Source organism: Myodes glareolus, chromosome 1 (assembly GCF_982192425.1).
Source record: "Myodes glareolus chromosome 1, mMyoGla1.1, whole genome shotgun sequence".
In the NCBI taxonomy this organism is placed as follows: domain Eukaryota; kingdom Metazoa; phylum Chordata; class Mammalia; order Rodentia; family Cricetidae; genus Myodes; species Myodes glareolus.
The window spans coordinates 125234916-125249600 of record NC_142026.1 but is presented as its reverse complement, the minus strand read 5'-3'; the positions used below and the strand labels follow the sequence as shown (position 1 = coordinate 125249600).

The following is a 14685-nucleotide window of genomic DNA, read 5'->3' as shown; positions in this document are numbered from 1 at the left end:
CTGACAATCTGAGTCAATCACTGGAACCTATATGGAGGATGGAAATAACTAACTTCTATGAAGTTGCCCTCTGAGCAACACCACACACACACACACACACACACACACACACCCCACTGTATGCAAGTGAGAAGGTATGCACACGCAATAAATAAATGGATATAATCATGAAGATTAATAAATTAAAAACGGTGTAAGGAAGGTAGTTTAACAGATTCCTTTAAGTTCAGAGTTGTCCCACAGAATTTCAAGGTATGTCAAGTTCTTGGATTCTGTTTGAAGCAGTCTGAGTTCTTATATTACTTTAACTTTTTTTTCCTCTTTATTTCTAACATTCCTTACTGTTACAGAACAATTCCCTCCAGCAACAAATTGACAGTCTTTGCCTCTGCTGCCACTTGTCTGTGGGAGGCCAAGCATCATTTGTGAGTACTTGGACACAGAGAAAGATAAGAGAACACACCAACAGCAATCCTGTCTTTAGTAAGTGGATACTAGATCTCACATTTCTGCATTAGGGATTTTTTTTTAATTTTACAAAAGTATTATTACGCCTTCTGCAATCAGAACTTAGAAGATTAGCATTTTATAATATTCTCCTTTTACAGTATCACCCAAGGATTTAATCTGTAAATTAAGAGATGACTCTTAGGAGGGCTGAGAGAAGAAAACACAAGGTTAGTACGTGGCAGGATATTCAGGGGATTCAGCACTAACTTCCTTATTCATATCCCCATCTCTGAAACTTTGAAACTTGCTCCTTGCTAAATCCTATTAAGCCCTGGCCTCCTGATACTTAGTCTTTTCAATAACTAATCTCTTCCAGGTATGGTGCTGCACTTGGGAAAAAGAGGCAAGGAAGATTACTTCAAATTCTGGTGCGTGCACACACACACACAACTGCGAAGGACAGATATTCACCAAAGGTCTAGGCTGTGGGCAGAGTGGATTGGAGCACGCCATGGGGATGAATCATCTCCATTTCTGGATTGCTGGTTTTTGCCTCTGCCCAATGGATACCATACATCATTCATAACCACCCCACAAAGTCATTACGATAACTCAACAAAGAAAGAGATATGGAAACCTCATCAAACCTACTGTGCGTTTTTTAAAATGTCACATTGGTAATTATCAGCACGGCCTCCCTCACTCCAGTTCCTCGCAGTAAATAAAATACCCCAGCCTGAGACATGCACAGCTGTCCTAATGAAGCAGAATATATCAGTCGATAATTATAGCATCACCGACATGTAAAAGATTCATCAGAAAACATTAAATGGTAAAATTTCCCTTAAGTTAAAATTCTCCCTTAATAAAGAAATGTTTAATCTCCATGAGCTAAGTGCCTGACTCCAACCAAGAATTCAGATAAAATACCAAAACAGATTCCGACAGATGAAAGAGATCAAAGGAACAGCTTAGAGAAGCCCACACCCTAAGGAGAAAGGACAACACAGACAAATACAAACACCCTTTGAAATCACAGATGGAAATCCATCTCCCTCCCGGCATCTCTGTTAAGAGAGTCATGCCTCTGCCGCCGCACACGTTAGAAAAATAATGCTCACCCCCACAAACGCATCCAGATGTTCACGAATATTCATGACATGCTTCTAATTTGGTTTGGACTTGTCCTTGATTTATTTTTGATTAAGTTCCATCAGCTTCTGCTGGGTCTATGAGATAAATGGAGTTGCTGGAGCGCAAATTTAGACCATCTTCATATTTTAAGTAATTGCAGAGTCTCTCAAACCACCCCTTATAAATGAATAATTTAGTCACGGGCCTTGGAATGTCAAAGATAGAAGCAGTTGCCTCACTCCTGAATCTGAACTCTAATTCTGCTGCTAAAGGCGTTAAATTAAGTCTCCACTTGCAAAGCAGGACCTGGTATTCGGGGGAGGTAGGGCTCCAAACCGACAGATAAAGGGGGTGGGGACATGTTAGCTATGATTTTCTTTGATGAATAATGCAGGGATGTTACAGAAGGTGTGAGCATTGTTCCCTGGGGGTCCTGAGATGTGTACCATAGTAGCCCTCCAGCCTGTGCTTTCGGATTCTGAACGCAAGGCCGAGAAACGCTGAACCAAACACTTCCATAAAGCGAGTTATCCCAACAGTTCAGAATCTTGCTTTCCTCCTCTTCAAGCTGGATGAATTGTGTGTGTGTGTGTGTGTGTGTGTGTGTGTGTGTGATGGCCAATTAGATATTCTTTTCTGTCAGAGCTAAGTTAGGACATCAATCTAAAACATGGATCTTTGGACCAGGAGGTCAATGATAGCCATGATATCGGCTGCAAAGGTCACAGCCCAGCCCCAGGTGACCTCCACACTGGATTCCCGATGGACATGTCCGAGACCCTATTCCAGATGCTAACTCTCCCCTTGCTCTAAGCAGGACCCTGGAAAAGAGATGGACTACTTGGCCTAAGTCCATTACCAAAGCTCTCAAATCTGGCACTGTCTCCTCGAGCAACATTACAGACACAGCCTAGAAAACACACGGACCGTCACCATGATGACAAAATACCTTCTAAGAAAACAGAACAAGGAAATATTAATTTTGCCTCACAGTTTGAGGGATGTAGGTCCATGGTCTCCTGCTCCTTACCAACTCTGAATGGTGAGCTGAGTCACACGTGGGCGCATGTGTACGATGAAGCATGTTAACAGGAGGCAAAGACCAGAGCAAGGAAGGGGACGGCTTATACTCCCAAAACATGAACCGGAAACCTACCTCTTCTGACAGGTACCGCCTCTCGAGTCTCCCTCACTTCCCGATAGGGTCATTAATTATGACTCTATCAATCATGAATTAATTTGATAAAGTCAAGACCCTCGCAATACAATTACTTCCAAATGCCCCATCCATTTACAGCCAAGCCCTTTAATTCATGAGCCTTTAGGGGACCCTTTGCCATCAACCCCAACACATTCCTTTAAATCTTGTCTCATTCTGAGCAAATGGCCTCCAGTGGGTTACAAATTGGACATTTTTAAAAATAGCCTGTAATTAGCTTGTGATTAGCACATATAAATCGCACTGTAATCTTTCATGTTTTTTTTTAAAAAGTTAAAAGTAAACATTTAGATCACACTACAATTTTAGCAACTTGGTTTCAATATTCCAGGGCTCCAAAAAAAGTCCTGGCCCTGGGTCTTACTGGAAAGGACTGGCAATGTTGCCATGTGCCTCCTGCCCCAAAGAACTCCAGATTTTTCCATAGAGAGACCTCTTTTGCTTGAGTTTCTTGGCTTTTTTTTTCCCCCAGCTGATGTGAATTTCGTTAGCATTCAGGAATTCTTTCAGACCTACACGTGTAGAAACAACAAATCGCAAAGTTTTCCCTTTGTGGCAATTGGGCATCTTGAAACATTTTAATCTATTTGATGTCTGTTTTTCCATGTGTGTAGTGGATGAATGTGTGCTTATGTTTGGGGGTGCGGGGGACAGAGTCTCAGGCAGCTTCTTCTGTTGTGTTTTTGAGGCAGGGTCTCTCACTAAACCAGAAGCTGATCCATTGGCTAGACCAGCAAACTGACTGGTGAGCTACTGGAATTTGATCTGCTTGTCTTCGCCAACTGCCAGCAGGAGGGTCACCAACGCACACCACAGTTTTGGCTTTTGCGTGCCTTCTGGGTGTCTGAACTCAGGTCATGCTGTTTGAGTGGCAGACGCCTATATAGAATACTTAACCATCTTATTTCCTCAGCCAGGTGTTTGTATTTTAAACAAAATACATTCGGGATAGATTCTTCTTCCAGTTTTATCTCATCGACACAAACTAAAACCAGTTTCTGAGCAAAGTTTGTGAGCAAAGAGATGAGGTTGCGGGTGTGTTTTTGAAAACTCCACAGATCTGTCCCCTCTCTGACGAAAGCATCACACAGGTGTCGGTGACTGCATAAGCCGCCTGCGAAGATGTCCAAGCAGAAGACAAAAAGCCCCAAATTCACTGTTGGATTGGCAAAGTCCTCCTTAATAAACAGAGGTGCCGTACGCGAAGATCAAACCCGGCACCAAGGGATCTGTTTATGGTGACATCCACTCCGTGCAATGCACAAAAACTGCTGACTAAATTGGGACCGGCCATGGGAACACAAATGAGACTTTGTCTGAGCAGAGCCAGAGCAGGGGCCAGTGTCACCATCTGGCTTAAGATATAATGCCTCAGTGTGTTTTGACATCAAGTGTGCGAATCCCCCAGCAGGAATGGACTTCAGCCTCCTGTCTCGGGCCCACTGATTCCGATGGCAATCTGCGAGTCGACAGTGGCCCAAAGCTGGAGAATAAAGGAGGCTAACACAAAGCGAAACAAAACGAAAACAAATGCCTTTCACAGCGGCCAGTTTCGGAGGGCGGGGGCTCCAACGGGGTCATTCAGGAGAATATGTAACGTGGTTCTCATTCTATCTGATGGAAACCGGAACAGGAACACCAAGGGCACAGCTGTCCCATGGTCTCTGTGCTGGGTGTCTTCCCTAGCAACCCCAGTCTCCTACAGAGTAAGTTAGGTGACTTCACGCTCCGTACACTGCCTAGGAGCTCCGATGCGCGGAAACTAAGCTTTCCACATACTCTGCTGTCTACACAGAAGAGCTATCAAGAGAAAACAAGAAGTCCCCACACAGGGTGGACTAAGCATATCCATCACAGGACGCTATGGCAAACAAGTACAGATGCACCTTGGCCCAGATGACGGGGGTGGGGAGGGGGTACTAAAAATGAAAATATTTTTGTTTTGTCTTGAAAAACAAAAGAACAAATAGAATAGCATTCTGCTTGATCTCTTTTTGCATTTGATAATCCAAGGTCCCTTGAAGAGCAGCATGACCCTGTCCCCACAACCTTCAATCCTCACTTCCAACTATGCAGAACACCCAATGCTCTACAAAGGTCTCAACTTTTGACCTTCACCGAACTATGACCCTGACCTGTGCCTCGAGTTACTCAACTTTATGTTCACTTCTGCTGTCAAAAAGTCTTCCCAATTCTTTGGGTTTGAGAAATCCAGGAGTCACTTCCAGGATGCTTCCATACTTTCCTACTGAGCCAGGGACCGCTCTTCCGCCTTCCCGGGTGTCTTCAGACTGCTAGCTCCTCTCATGCCCAGTATACTCTGAGCCCTTTCTAGATAGAGAACACATCTTTACTTGGCATCTCCGGCAGAGCTAAAACGCCAACCAAGTGCAGGCTCTAGGCTCACTAAATATTTCCAGTTAGGTTACACACACAAACAAACTCAGCGGATGCTTATTGGGACAGACATAGCCATCCACTTAGAGAACTGCATGGCATGCACTATGCCGTGTGTGCAACTCTTTTACCTAAAAAAAAACAACGCTTTTAAAGAATCATAGAAGCATTGTGGGAGGAGGAAGTAGAGATGAGATTGGAGCGGCAGGATGCTGGGCACGGCCGAGGATGGGCGTCACGCACAGGAAACTCATTGTCATGTGCTGTGTATGTGTGTTTGACATTTCCCTAAACAAAAAGTTAAGCTCCCACACCCCTGCACTCATCTGAATAAATTATCACTGAAGTATCAATAGTGGAAACTCTTCAGCACTCCTGCGGGAATGTCTGGACTGGGAAGAGGGAGGAAGGAAAGGAAAGGAATGGGTCTAAGTCACTTAGGGTGACCTATGGAGTGTTGCACTTCTCTTAACTCTGAGGTCGTTATAGATGGGGAAACTGAGGCTTGACGATTACTAAGTGAAAGAGCTAGAACTTAAGCCTTTAAACTGGTGTCCAAGTCCACAGTCCCCCTGCCTCAGCTTCCTAGGCGCTGGGACTACAGATGGGTACCACCACCCCCGCTTTTACTGCTGCTATAGTACTTCAGAGCTATACCTGGGAAAGATTGCATTATCTTGGTTAACTTATTAAAACTGAATCTGAGAAAAAAAAACACAAAACTATTAAAATTACAGGAAATAATAATTATGCCCTAGAAGCATTCCCACACCGAGGACAGTGGTTCTAGTGTCCCCCTTCGGGGTAATCAGTGCAATATCTTTATTTGTGTTCCCAGTATTCAAAGACCTGGCTTAGTCTCTGCCTGGCTCCGTTTCTCTTGTACACACCTCACCACGATAACAACTTGGCAGAGACTCCAGGCCACGCTCTGACAGACACCACCAACCGTTGGTCGCCAGAGGTGGAGATTTCTATGTCAGCTCTGAGCCACACACACCAAGAACCACACACAAAGTTGTCTGCTGCCAAACTCCGGAGTCTTAACCTCAAAGACACCTTGGAAGCAATTGCTGCCAGCAATAACAGGCCACCACAAGCATGACCCCTTCCCTGGTCAGGGTGCTGCTTTGACAGATGCCAGGCTTAGCATCACTAGAGATGAGCCCATTACAGACTTGGAAAGCTGCTGTCACTTCTGATTGCATCTTCTCGCAGCCAAAAAAATAATCACATGGTGCTCAGGGAGGCGCCAAATGTGTGGAAATATGGGCCTCTTCCCCGCTGCACACAAACATTAATGTCCCTAGCCCCAGTGGAAGCCAAGGCTGCTGGCCAAACACACCATCCCTTGAAGGCCTATTTGGTGCCAAGTAAAAAAATGCTCCCCATCGATAAGCGAATCAGAAGCTCTGTGTGTACCACGGAGCCCCTACCATCTGTATCCCGTTTTCTTCCTCCACACTGGCCCCAAAGGCACATTACCAAATGCTATATTCTACTCACGCCCTCGAGAAATACCTTGCCACCTAGTCCAGAAAGGTAATTACTAACGTAATTATCAAAACCGTTTATTTTTCGGGGCTAAGTCGAGCCTCTCTTTAGGAAAGCCGTCCTTCTGGCTTGTTTGTTCTCTGGCTGACATGTAATCAGCTCTTAGGGGCGGCGCAGGGTCCCTACCCCTGACATTTCAATGCTAAACACAAATATCTAAACACTTTTCTGCAGAGTTTTCTCATTTTCTCAAATGCCAAATCTACCCGGCAGATTCAGAATAAAATAAAGTCATAAAACGATTTGTCCTACCACCCCCAAACTTTCTGCACTCAGGGTTTTGATTTGGTTTGGTTTAGTTTTGGTACAGGGACTTATGAACAGGACGGCCTCCAATTCACTATGGGGCGGAGGATGACTTTCAACACTTGTTCCTCTTGTCTCCACGTTTCAAGGCGACAAGACCACAGGCATACACACGCCCAGGGTATGCAGTGCTGGGAACTGAACTCGGAGCTCACCACATGCTAGGCAAGCGCTTTCATCGACCGTTCTATATCCCAGTCCCTTGAAGCTATCTTCTAAATGACTTCACAACCATGGGACACACATCATGTCACTGTTTCTCCTGTGGAATGTCTTAGGACATTCCCTGTATGGGGAATGTCTTAGGCCACTAACACATGATGGTGTCCTCACTGCTTTGGGGAAGTCATTCTTTCTCCAAGCTACCTCGCAGTTGGCTTTGCCAGGGCAGTCTAGAAGCACAGAACACAGCTCCTCCAAGTCCTGAGCTGATGCAACAGGGAAGCATGGAGGGGGTGGGGTCTGCTTTGTTTAAAGGAAGGACTGAAAATCTAGAAACGGACTTCAAATTGTGAGAGAATAAAAGGGGGGGTGAGGTCTACAGGAAAATGTATCACCATTTGTCCAATCCATGACAGGCACTCACTGAGAAAGGGAACTCTGAGGAAGGAGCTGGCATTGGAGTGTGGCCTGAATAAAGAGTGGATGAACCTGAAATGCATCTAGCATGGATTTCTAGGCTCTGCAAACTCATCTGATAACCTGGCCAGCAGCAGCTCCGACCATAATCCCCTTTACCTCTGACTTGCCCGGAATGTCTCTGAAAGAAGACGTGAGTGTGCCCCTCTGGGATCCTGCTGATCTCTCTAACCACAGTTTAAAAATGAACAGGCCCGTCCTCAGCCTGGTCCAATTTATCTCCCATCAGTTTTACCCACTACCACCTTTGATGGGAACTAATTAAGCTCCTGTGATTTTCCTCCCCCCCCCCCCCCAGACTGTCTTTTTCTGCTCTGGAAGAGAGCACACCAAATTAGGCCCATCTGTCTAAACAGGAAGAAGGGCTACTTATCCCACTGGCAGGCTTCTTTTTCTACTGCGAAGCAACCTTAGGAGGTCCCCAAATGCCATGGGGAACTATGGTAACCCCAAATCAACAGGAGCTAGACTTCTGGGACGCGCATTCTAGCGCTGTGTCGGCCATCGTCTACTGGCTCACAGCGATCGTGTCCTTGCACAGTGAGATGTCTGGGAAAGCGGTACACTCTGCTGTTTGACTACCATTCATTCCAGCTCCAAACAACGATGGCCAAGAATTAAGGGTTGAAGCTAGAGCTCAACGGTACAGCACTGGCTCAGCATGTACCAAGGACCCGGATTCAGTCCCCAACTCTGCAAAAACATGAACAATCAACACCAGCAGGGCAGGTGATGCAGCTAAGTTGGCAGAGTGCTTGCTGGCATTATGAAGTTCTCCTCGGCTCCATAAATACATAAAGTCAACAATACATAAAGCCAACATGGTGCTGCAGGTCTACAATCTCAGCGGTTAGAAAGTCGAGGCAGGGATCAGAAGGTCAGAGCATGTCTTCCTAGCTAGTAAGTTCAAGATTAGACTAAGATACACGGAACTCTGTCTCAAAAAATCCAGTGAGATCGTCCAGAGGGTAAAGGAGCTTTTCACCAAGCCTGACAACCTGCATTTGAGCCTCAGGATTGCGGGAGAAAGAAAGATTACCCTGCCATCCACACAGACAGGAGGACAAAGTGAAGAGGAACCAAGGCCTTGGCAATAATGACGTCCATGTGCCACGCTGGCCATGGTATTAGGCTCCTCAGACAATATCTTTCTGCCTCCTTCTGACTCAGCTCAGTCTCAGTCAACTTTATTTAGCTAATACACAGCTTAGCAAATCACTAAATCAATGGACAAGAAGGAAAATATAAAATTAAGGCGGGCAAGATTACTCCGAAGTTAAAAGCACTCGTCATTTGGGATCCACATGATGGAAGGGTAGCGCCAACTTCTACAAGTTGTCCTCTGACTCGTACATACGTGCCCCATGGCACACATGCACACCCTGCCCCCATGCACGTGTGCATATACAGACACATGTACATACACATACATAAATAAATATGAAAAATAAAATAGAAGTATACTTTAAAACATAGCAGTTGTGATACAATGTCACTCTTGATTCAAGTTAACCATGACTAGGGCACACATTGATGAAAGAAATGGATAGGCATAAAAATGCTATATGACAGGCTTGATGGTACATCCCTGTATCATGATACTTATTCATAGACATGAGCTGCTGTCCTCAGAGAGGAGGCTCTCAAATCATCTCAGTGTAAGTTCAAGGTCAGTCTGGGCTACGTAGCAAGACCTCAAGATTAGAGTACAATACAGCACAGTAAGTAAGGTCAGATAGCAAATTAGAAAGAGGCCAAGAAAACAAAAGAAAGAGGAAGGGGGAAAAGGAAGGAAAGGAAATGAATGCCGGGAGCACCAGAGCTTACAGGAGGTTCCTTATCACTACCCAAAGACTGATCTTTCCTTGAATACAAATCCTTTTATAAAACGCCAAGCATGGGGGCTGGAGAGATGGCTCAGTGGTTAAGAGCATTGCCTGCCCTTCCAAAGGTCCTGAGTTTAATTCCCTGCAACCACATGGTGGCTCACAACCATCTCTAATGAGGTCTGGTGCCCTCTTCTGGCCTGCAGACATACACACAGACAGAATATTGTATACATAATAAATAAATTTAAAATAAATAAATAAATAAATAAATAAATAAATAAAACACCAAGCATTATTAGTAAAAGAATCACCTACTTTTAACTCCTTAATTGGTCACCTTACTTTAATTTTTATGTTTCCATCTTAAGTAAATTAAAAGAACTTTTTTTAAAAATAGACTAAACAAGATTGACTATGGATGGTACCTACAGTCTCAACAATCCACAAGCTGGGGCAGGAGGGTTGGGAAGGTCAGCCTGAACGACCTGAGAAGAGCCTACTGGGTGGGGGGGGGGGGAGGCATCAGCAGGGACACACCTTTAATCCCAGTATCTGACAGGCAGAGAGAGGCTGTCTCTGCATCTGAAGTCAGTCTGATCTACTTAAAGAGTTTCAGGCAACCCAGGGCTATGTAGAGAGATTCTTACTTTAAAAAAAAAAAAAGCCCAGGCTTGTTGGTTCACATCTTTAATCATAGTACTTGGGAGGCAGAAGCAAGTTGATCTCTCAAGTTTCAAGACAGCCTGTTCAACAGAGTGAGTTCCAGGATAGCCAAAATTACATGATAGAGATCCCGTCTCCAAAAAAAAAGGAAGAAAGAAAGAAAGAAAGAAAGAAAGAAAGAAAGAAAGAAAGAAAGAAAGAAAAGAAAAAAAGAAAGGAAAAAGAAAGAAGAAGGCCTTTCTCTCTCTCTCTCTCTCTCTCTCTCTCTCTCTCACACACACACACACACACACACACACACACACACACACACACCATATACAGGAGTTTCAGAAAAATCCACACTTTCCAAAAATGTTTAAGGTACAGGATGTCATTATTCAAAACCAGGTTCATGCAGCCCCTAAGATAAGAAAGTGTTTGAAAGGAGCTCTTTAGGGATGAAGATGTGGTTCAATCAGCAGGGAAATGACTAACAAGCAAGGCATTCCCAGCACCATGGTGTATGCCCATAGTCCCAGAACCAGACAAACTGAGGCAGGAGAATCAAAAGTTTATTGGCAGTTTACAGCAGGTTTGGGGCCACCTGGGACTATATGAGATCACTAAAAATCAGAGGGAGAGAATGTGAGACTGAATCCCTGTGGTCCCCCACACACACCGACACACACCTCCAGTGGAGGTCCTAGGTCCTGGGATCAAACTGGGAGGCAGGAAACTGAAATGGATCCAGTTTAAACTGGTAGATGCAAGGGATGGGGAACACTTTTCCAGGCAGAGTACAGCTCAGGACTGCCAGTCCACAGTTAGACCTGGGGCTCCGCTAACTTCCACACACAGATGATTACACTTCAGACAAATGATTTCAACACCCTTAAGTGAGAAGCAATAGTACCTTGAAAGATCATGGCTGTAAAGAGATCCCAATAACCCTAGAGAACCGCAATAAAGTGTTCAGTAAAGAAGTAGGAAGTGATTTAACATAAAATCCAAGATAGTCATACAGATTTTTTTAATATCAGATAAACACTGAAGCTCACGTGAAACCTCTTACTGCCAAGGGGAGAAGTTATGATCGACTTCTGGCTTCTTTAAACATCATTTTCCTTTTCAAAGGCTCACTGGCAGAGAATTTACCTAACTCATCCAAGGCTCTGGGTTCAATCCCCAGGACCTATTGGGGTGGAGGTGGGGTGGACCAGAAAGAAAGAAAGAAGAAAATGAAAGAAAGAACTTGCCTTGCCAAGTCCTCAGCTGTTAGTCAATAAAATATACAGTATCAACTGGGTAATGAAAAAATATCCTTTCTATTTAATATTTCAAAATAAGAAAGGAAGAAAAAAGGAAAGAAGGAGGAAAGGAAAAGGGAAGGGAAAGAGGAATGGAAGGGAAGGGAAGGAAGGGAGGGAGGGAGGGAGGGAGGGAGGGAGGGAGGAAGGAAGGAAGGTTAGTCTAGCCTTTCAATGACTGTGTAAGTTTGGTCAATATTCAATCTAAAGAACACAGTTGTTCTTTTGAGCATCTGGCATTTCACCACACCCAGCCAGAAGCCGACTGGCTGAGCCTTCAGGCACTACTAAGGCTGTAAGAAGAACCAAGGGGCTGCAAGACCGGGAGCACCAATGGGAACTGCCGCCCTCAACAGGAGCCGTTTCCCACGGCCACACACTCACCACATCGAGGTCCTGGGAAACGCGCCGTTTCCGAAGCTCCTCCATCCGCTCACAAACATCCGAGAAGCAGGTATTGTAATAATCCGCATACTGCTGCGCCAGGTCGTCAATGTTTCCCAGGGAACCATCCTGAGGGGAGGAGGAGAGAGGAAAAAGAGAGACAGAGGTCAGGTGGATCTACTCTGGAAAAGCCGCACAGCATCGAATCCCCGGCTGCTGCGTGTTACAGACATAATGACTGATACGCAATACCTCGCAGACACGAGCCAGGAGCCACAGTATCCCACTCATCCCTGCCAAGCACGACTGAGAGCGGAGCCACCAGGGAAGGAAGTGTAGTTAGCAGACACTGTATCAGGCTCACTGACACCCAATCCTGGCCATGGCTGCTTGGTATTTCCCAAAATGCTACTGAAAGTCCCAGATGTGCAAAACTCTGAACGAATCCTGCGACTTGAGGCCCCATGGTAGGAGGCCACATCTAGGGCATCCTGAGTCTCCTCACAAGAGACAGAAAAAAAGAAAAAGCCTTTAGTCATCTGTGTTTGCTAGGAGTCATTATTCACGGTTGTCTTCATTAATATTCATGCTATTCATTAGATTTATTATTCACTAGACATTCAGGCGCAGGTTCACCTAAATAAGTAAACATGTCACTTGTCTCTTCAGAGGCAGGTCCCCATGTAGTCCCACGAGTTTACATCCATTTCTGTGATCTCTCAATTATCTAGCCTGGAGCTCATGTCTCAACCTCTAGGTGACTCTAGGTTGATGACAGCACCCACCAGACAGACAGCAGGAAGGGAGCATCGCCTCCAAACACGCCAACCGCCTGCGCAATGCTTACTTACCCGGTGGCGTTCACTACAAGAGATAATCATACTGTAGTTTTCCTCAAGGCTAGAAACTAGTGATTCCCTCAGCACACGTCTGAACACGCACAGACGGTTCTGAACACGCACAGACGGTTCTGAACAGAGGGTGACCGGAATGCTGTGTCTGTGTGTGTGAGCTACGCATTTCTTCTAGCATGTCTAGGTATCTCGCCTCCTCTGTTTCTTGGCCTCCCCATGTTTTCCCTAATTTAGTGAGTAGGTGACTTGACTGGGAGAGCTAAAAAGACCGTGATTTTGTTAAGACATCCATTAAACATACAACTTACAGATGACCTAAAATTCATACTCAATCATTCTCACTGCAGACTGGTCACCAGCCCCTTGGGTTACTAATGTTAGGGCATTGTCTGTATCCACAAATCTCTCCGAGCAAAGCAGCCTTGCTGTCAGAATTGGGGTTAAATGCCTCCCAAAGTCTTCCTGCTATAGTGTGAGCCCTAGACGGGGGGTCTACGACAGAGCTAGTGACCACCTCCTCCTACTTCATTTTTTGGTTTCAGGAACTACGGCAAGGGAGAAACAGAAATTGAAATAAATGGTTTTCTAGAAATGTTCCTTCCTTTCGGCACTAACACACTCTGCCTTGGAGGGAGCTGCCTCAGAGTGCCTAGCACACAGAGAGGAAGACAGAGACACAAGCAAGGCCAGTAAGGTCTGTGAGCATTTGAACATGTCTGGGCAAAAGTTATTCTCCAAGTACAAGTAAGCCTGTCTGGAAAACAGCCTAGACGCAGCCAGAGAGGAGGGATCCACCATCTGCCCTCCCGGTCGTCAGTGGGGAACACAACGGCAAGATGAAGGTGTGGGGGGAGACAAACGTGTCCCTTTCACAGTGTGTCTGCTGTGTGACTCACTGGCATGACTCAGGTCCCAGATTCCAACAGCAACCAGGCCTCTAGAGAATACCGGGTTCCTCGGGTTCTAGGTCTTTCCACAGTGTGATGCTATCCTCACCCATAAATTTCTACCTGCATCCGTCATGGAAACAACACACTTGTCTCATTGGACCAAATATACTAGCTCCAACTTCTAACACCCAAGTGGCCTCACCGAACATGTCACATTCCAAATGGTCCCTTTGCCTGCTGTGTGTGTGTGTGTGTGTTTTAGTCTGTCTGTCTGTGTAGTGCTTTGAGGCCAGAGGCGGGTACTAGATCCCCTGTACCTAGTGACAGACAGTTTTGAGACACTGTGTGAGTGCTGGAAATCAAACTTAGGTCCTCTGTCAGAACAATAAGTACAGGAGCTGGAGAGATGGCTCAGAGGTTAAGAGCATTGGCTGCTCTCTTCCAGAGGTCCTGAGTTCAATTCCTAGCAATCACATGGTGGCTCACAACCATCCGTAATGAGATCTGGTACCCTCTTCTGGCCTCCAGACAGACATGCAGGCAGAACATTGTAGACATACTATTTTGTTGTTGTTGTTTTTGAACAACAGAAAACCAATCCCCCTCTCTCGCTCATACATTGACACTCCAAATAGATTTTCAGCTCCTCTCACGCACAGCCACCAGCATTTAGCCGTGAATGTGGCTCAGCTGGTAGAGTACTTGCGCAGTATACACAGAGTCCTAGGTTCGATCCCCAGTGCCACACAAACAGGGTCTAGTGAAGTGATTCTCTACCTGTGGGTCGAGACCCCTTTGGGGTATAGGTTGCACAACCCTTTCACAGTATGGCCTAAAACCACCCACCCTGCACGTCCAATATTTACATTACAATCTGTAACAGTAGCAAGCTTACAGCAACAAAGTAACAATGAAAATAATTTTATGGTTGGGGGTCACTACAACATGAGGAATTGTATTAAAGAGTGGCAGCATCAGGGAGGTTGTGAAGCACTGGTTCTGTGATTCACGCCTCTAATCCCAGCACATAGGAGGTGGGGGACAGGAGGATCAGAAGTTCAAGATCATCCTCAGCTA

At 45.4% G+C, this 14685-nt stretch overlaps 1 protein-coding gene across 3 annotated transcripts in view; it reads right to left on the bottom strand.

The window, feature by feature from the left end:
* Positions 1-14685, bottom strand: part of Sash1 (SAM and SH3 domain containing 1) — a 305306-nt gene that overhangs the window by 115440 nt on the left and 175181 nt on the right. For all 3 annotated transcript variants that reach the window (XM_085688475.2, XM_085688482.2, XM_048425571.3), the window contains exon 2: positions 11865-11993. In XM_085688475.2, coding sequence (XP_085544601.2) covers positions 11865-11993 — 129 coding nt within the window. The remainder of the gene's footprint in view (positions 1-11864; positions 11994-14685) is intronic.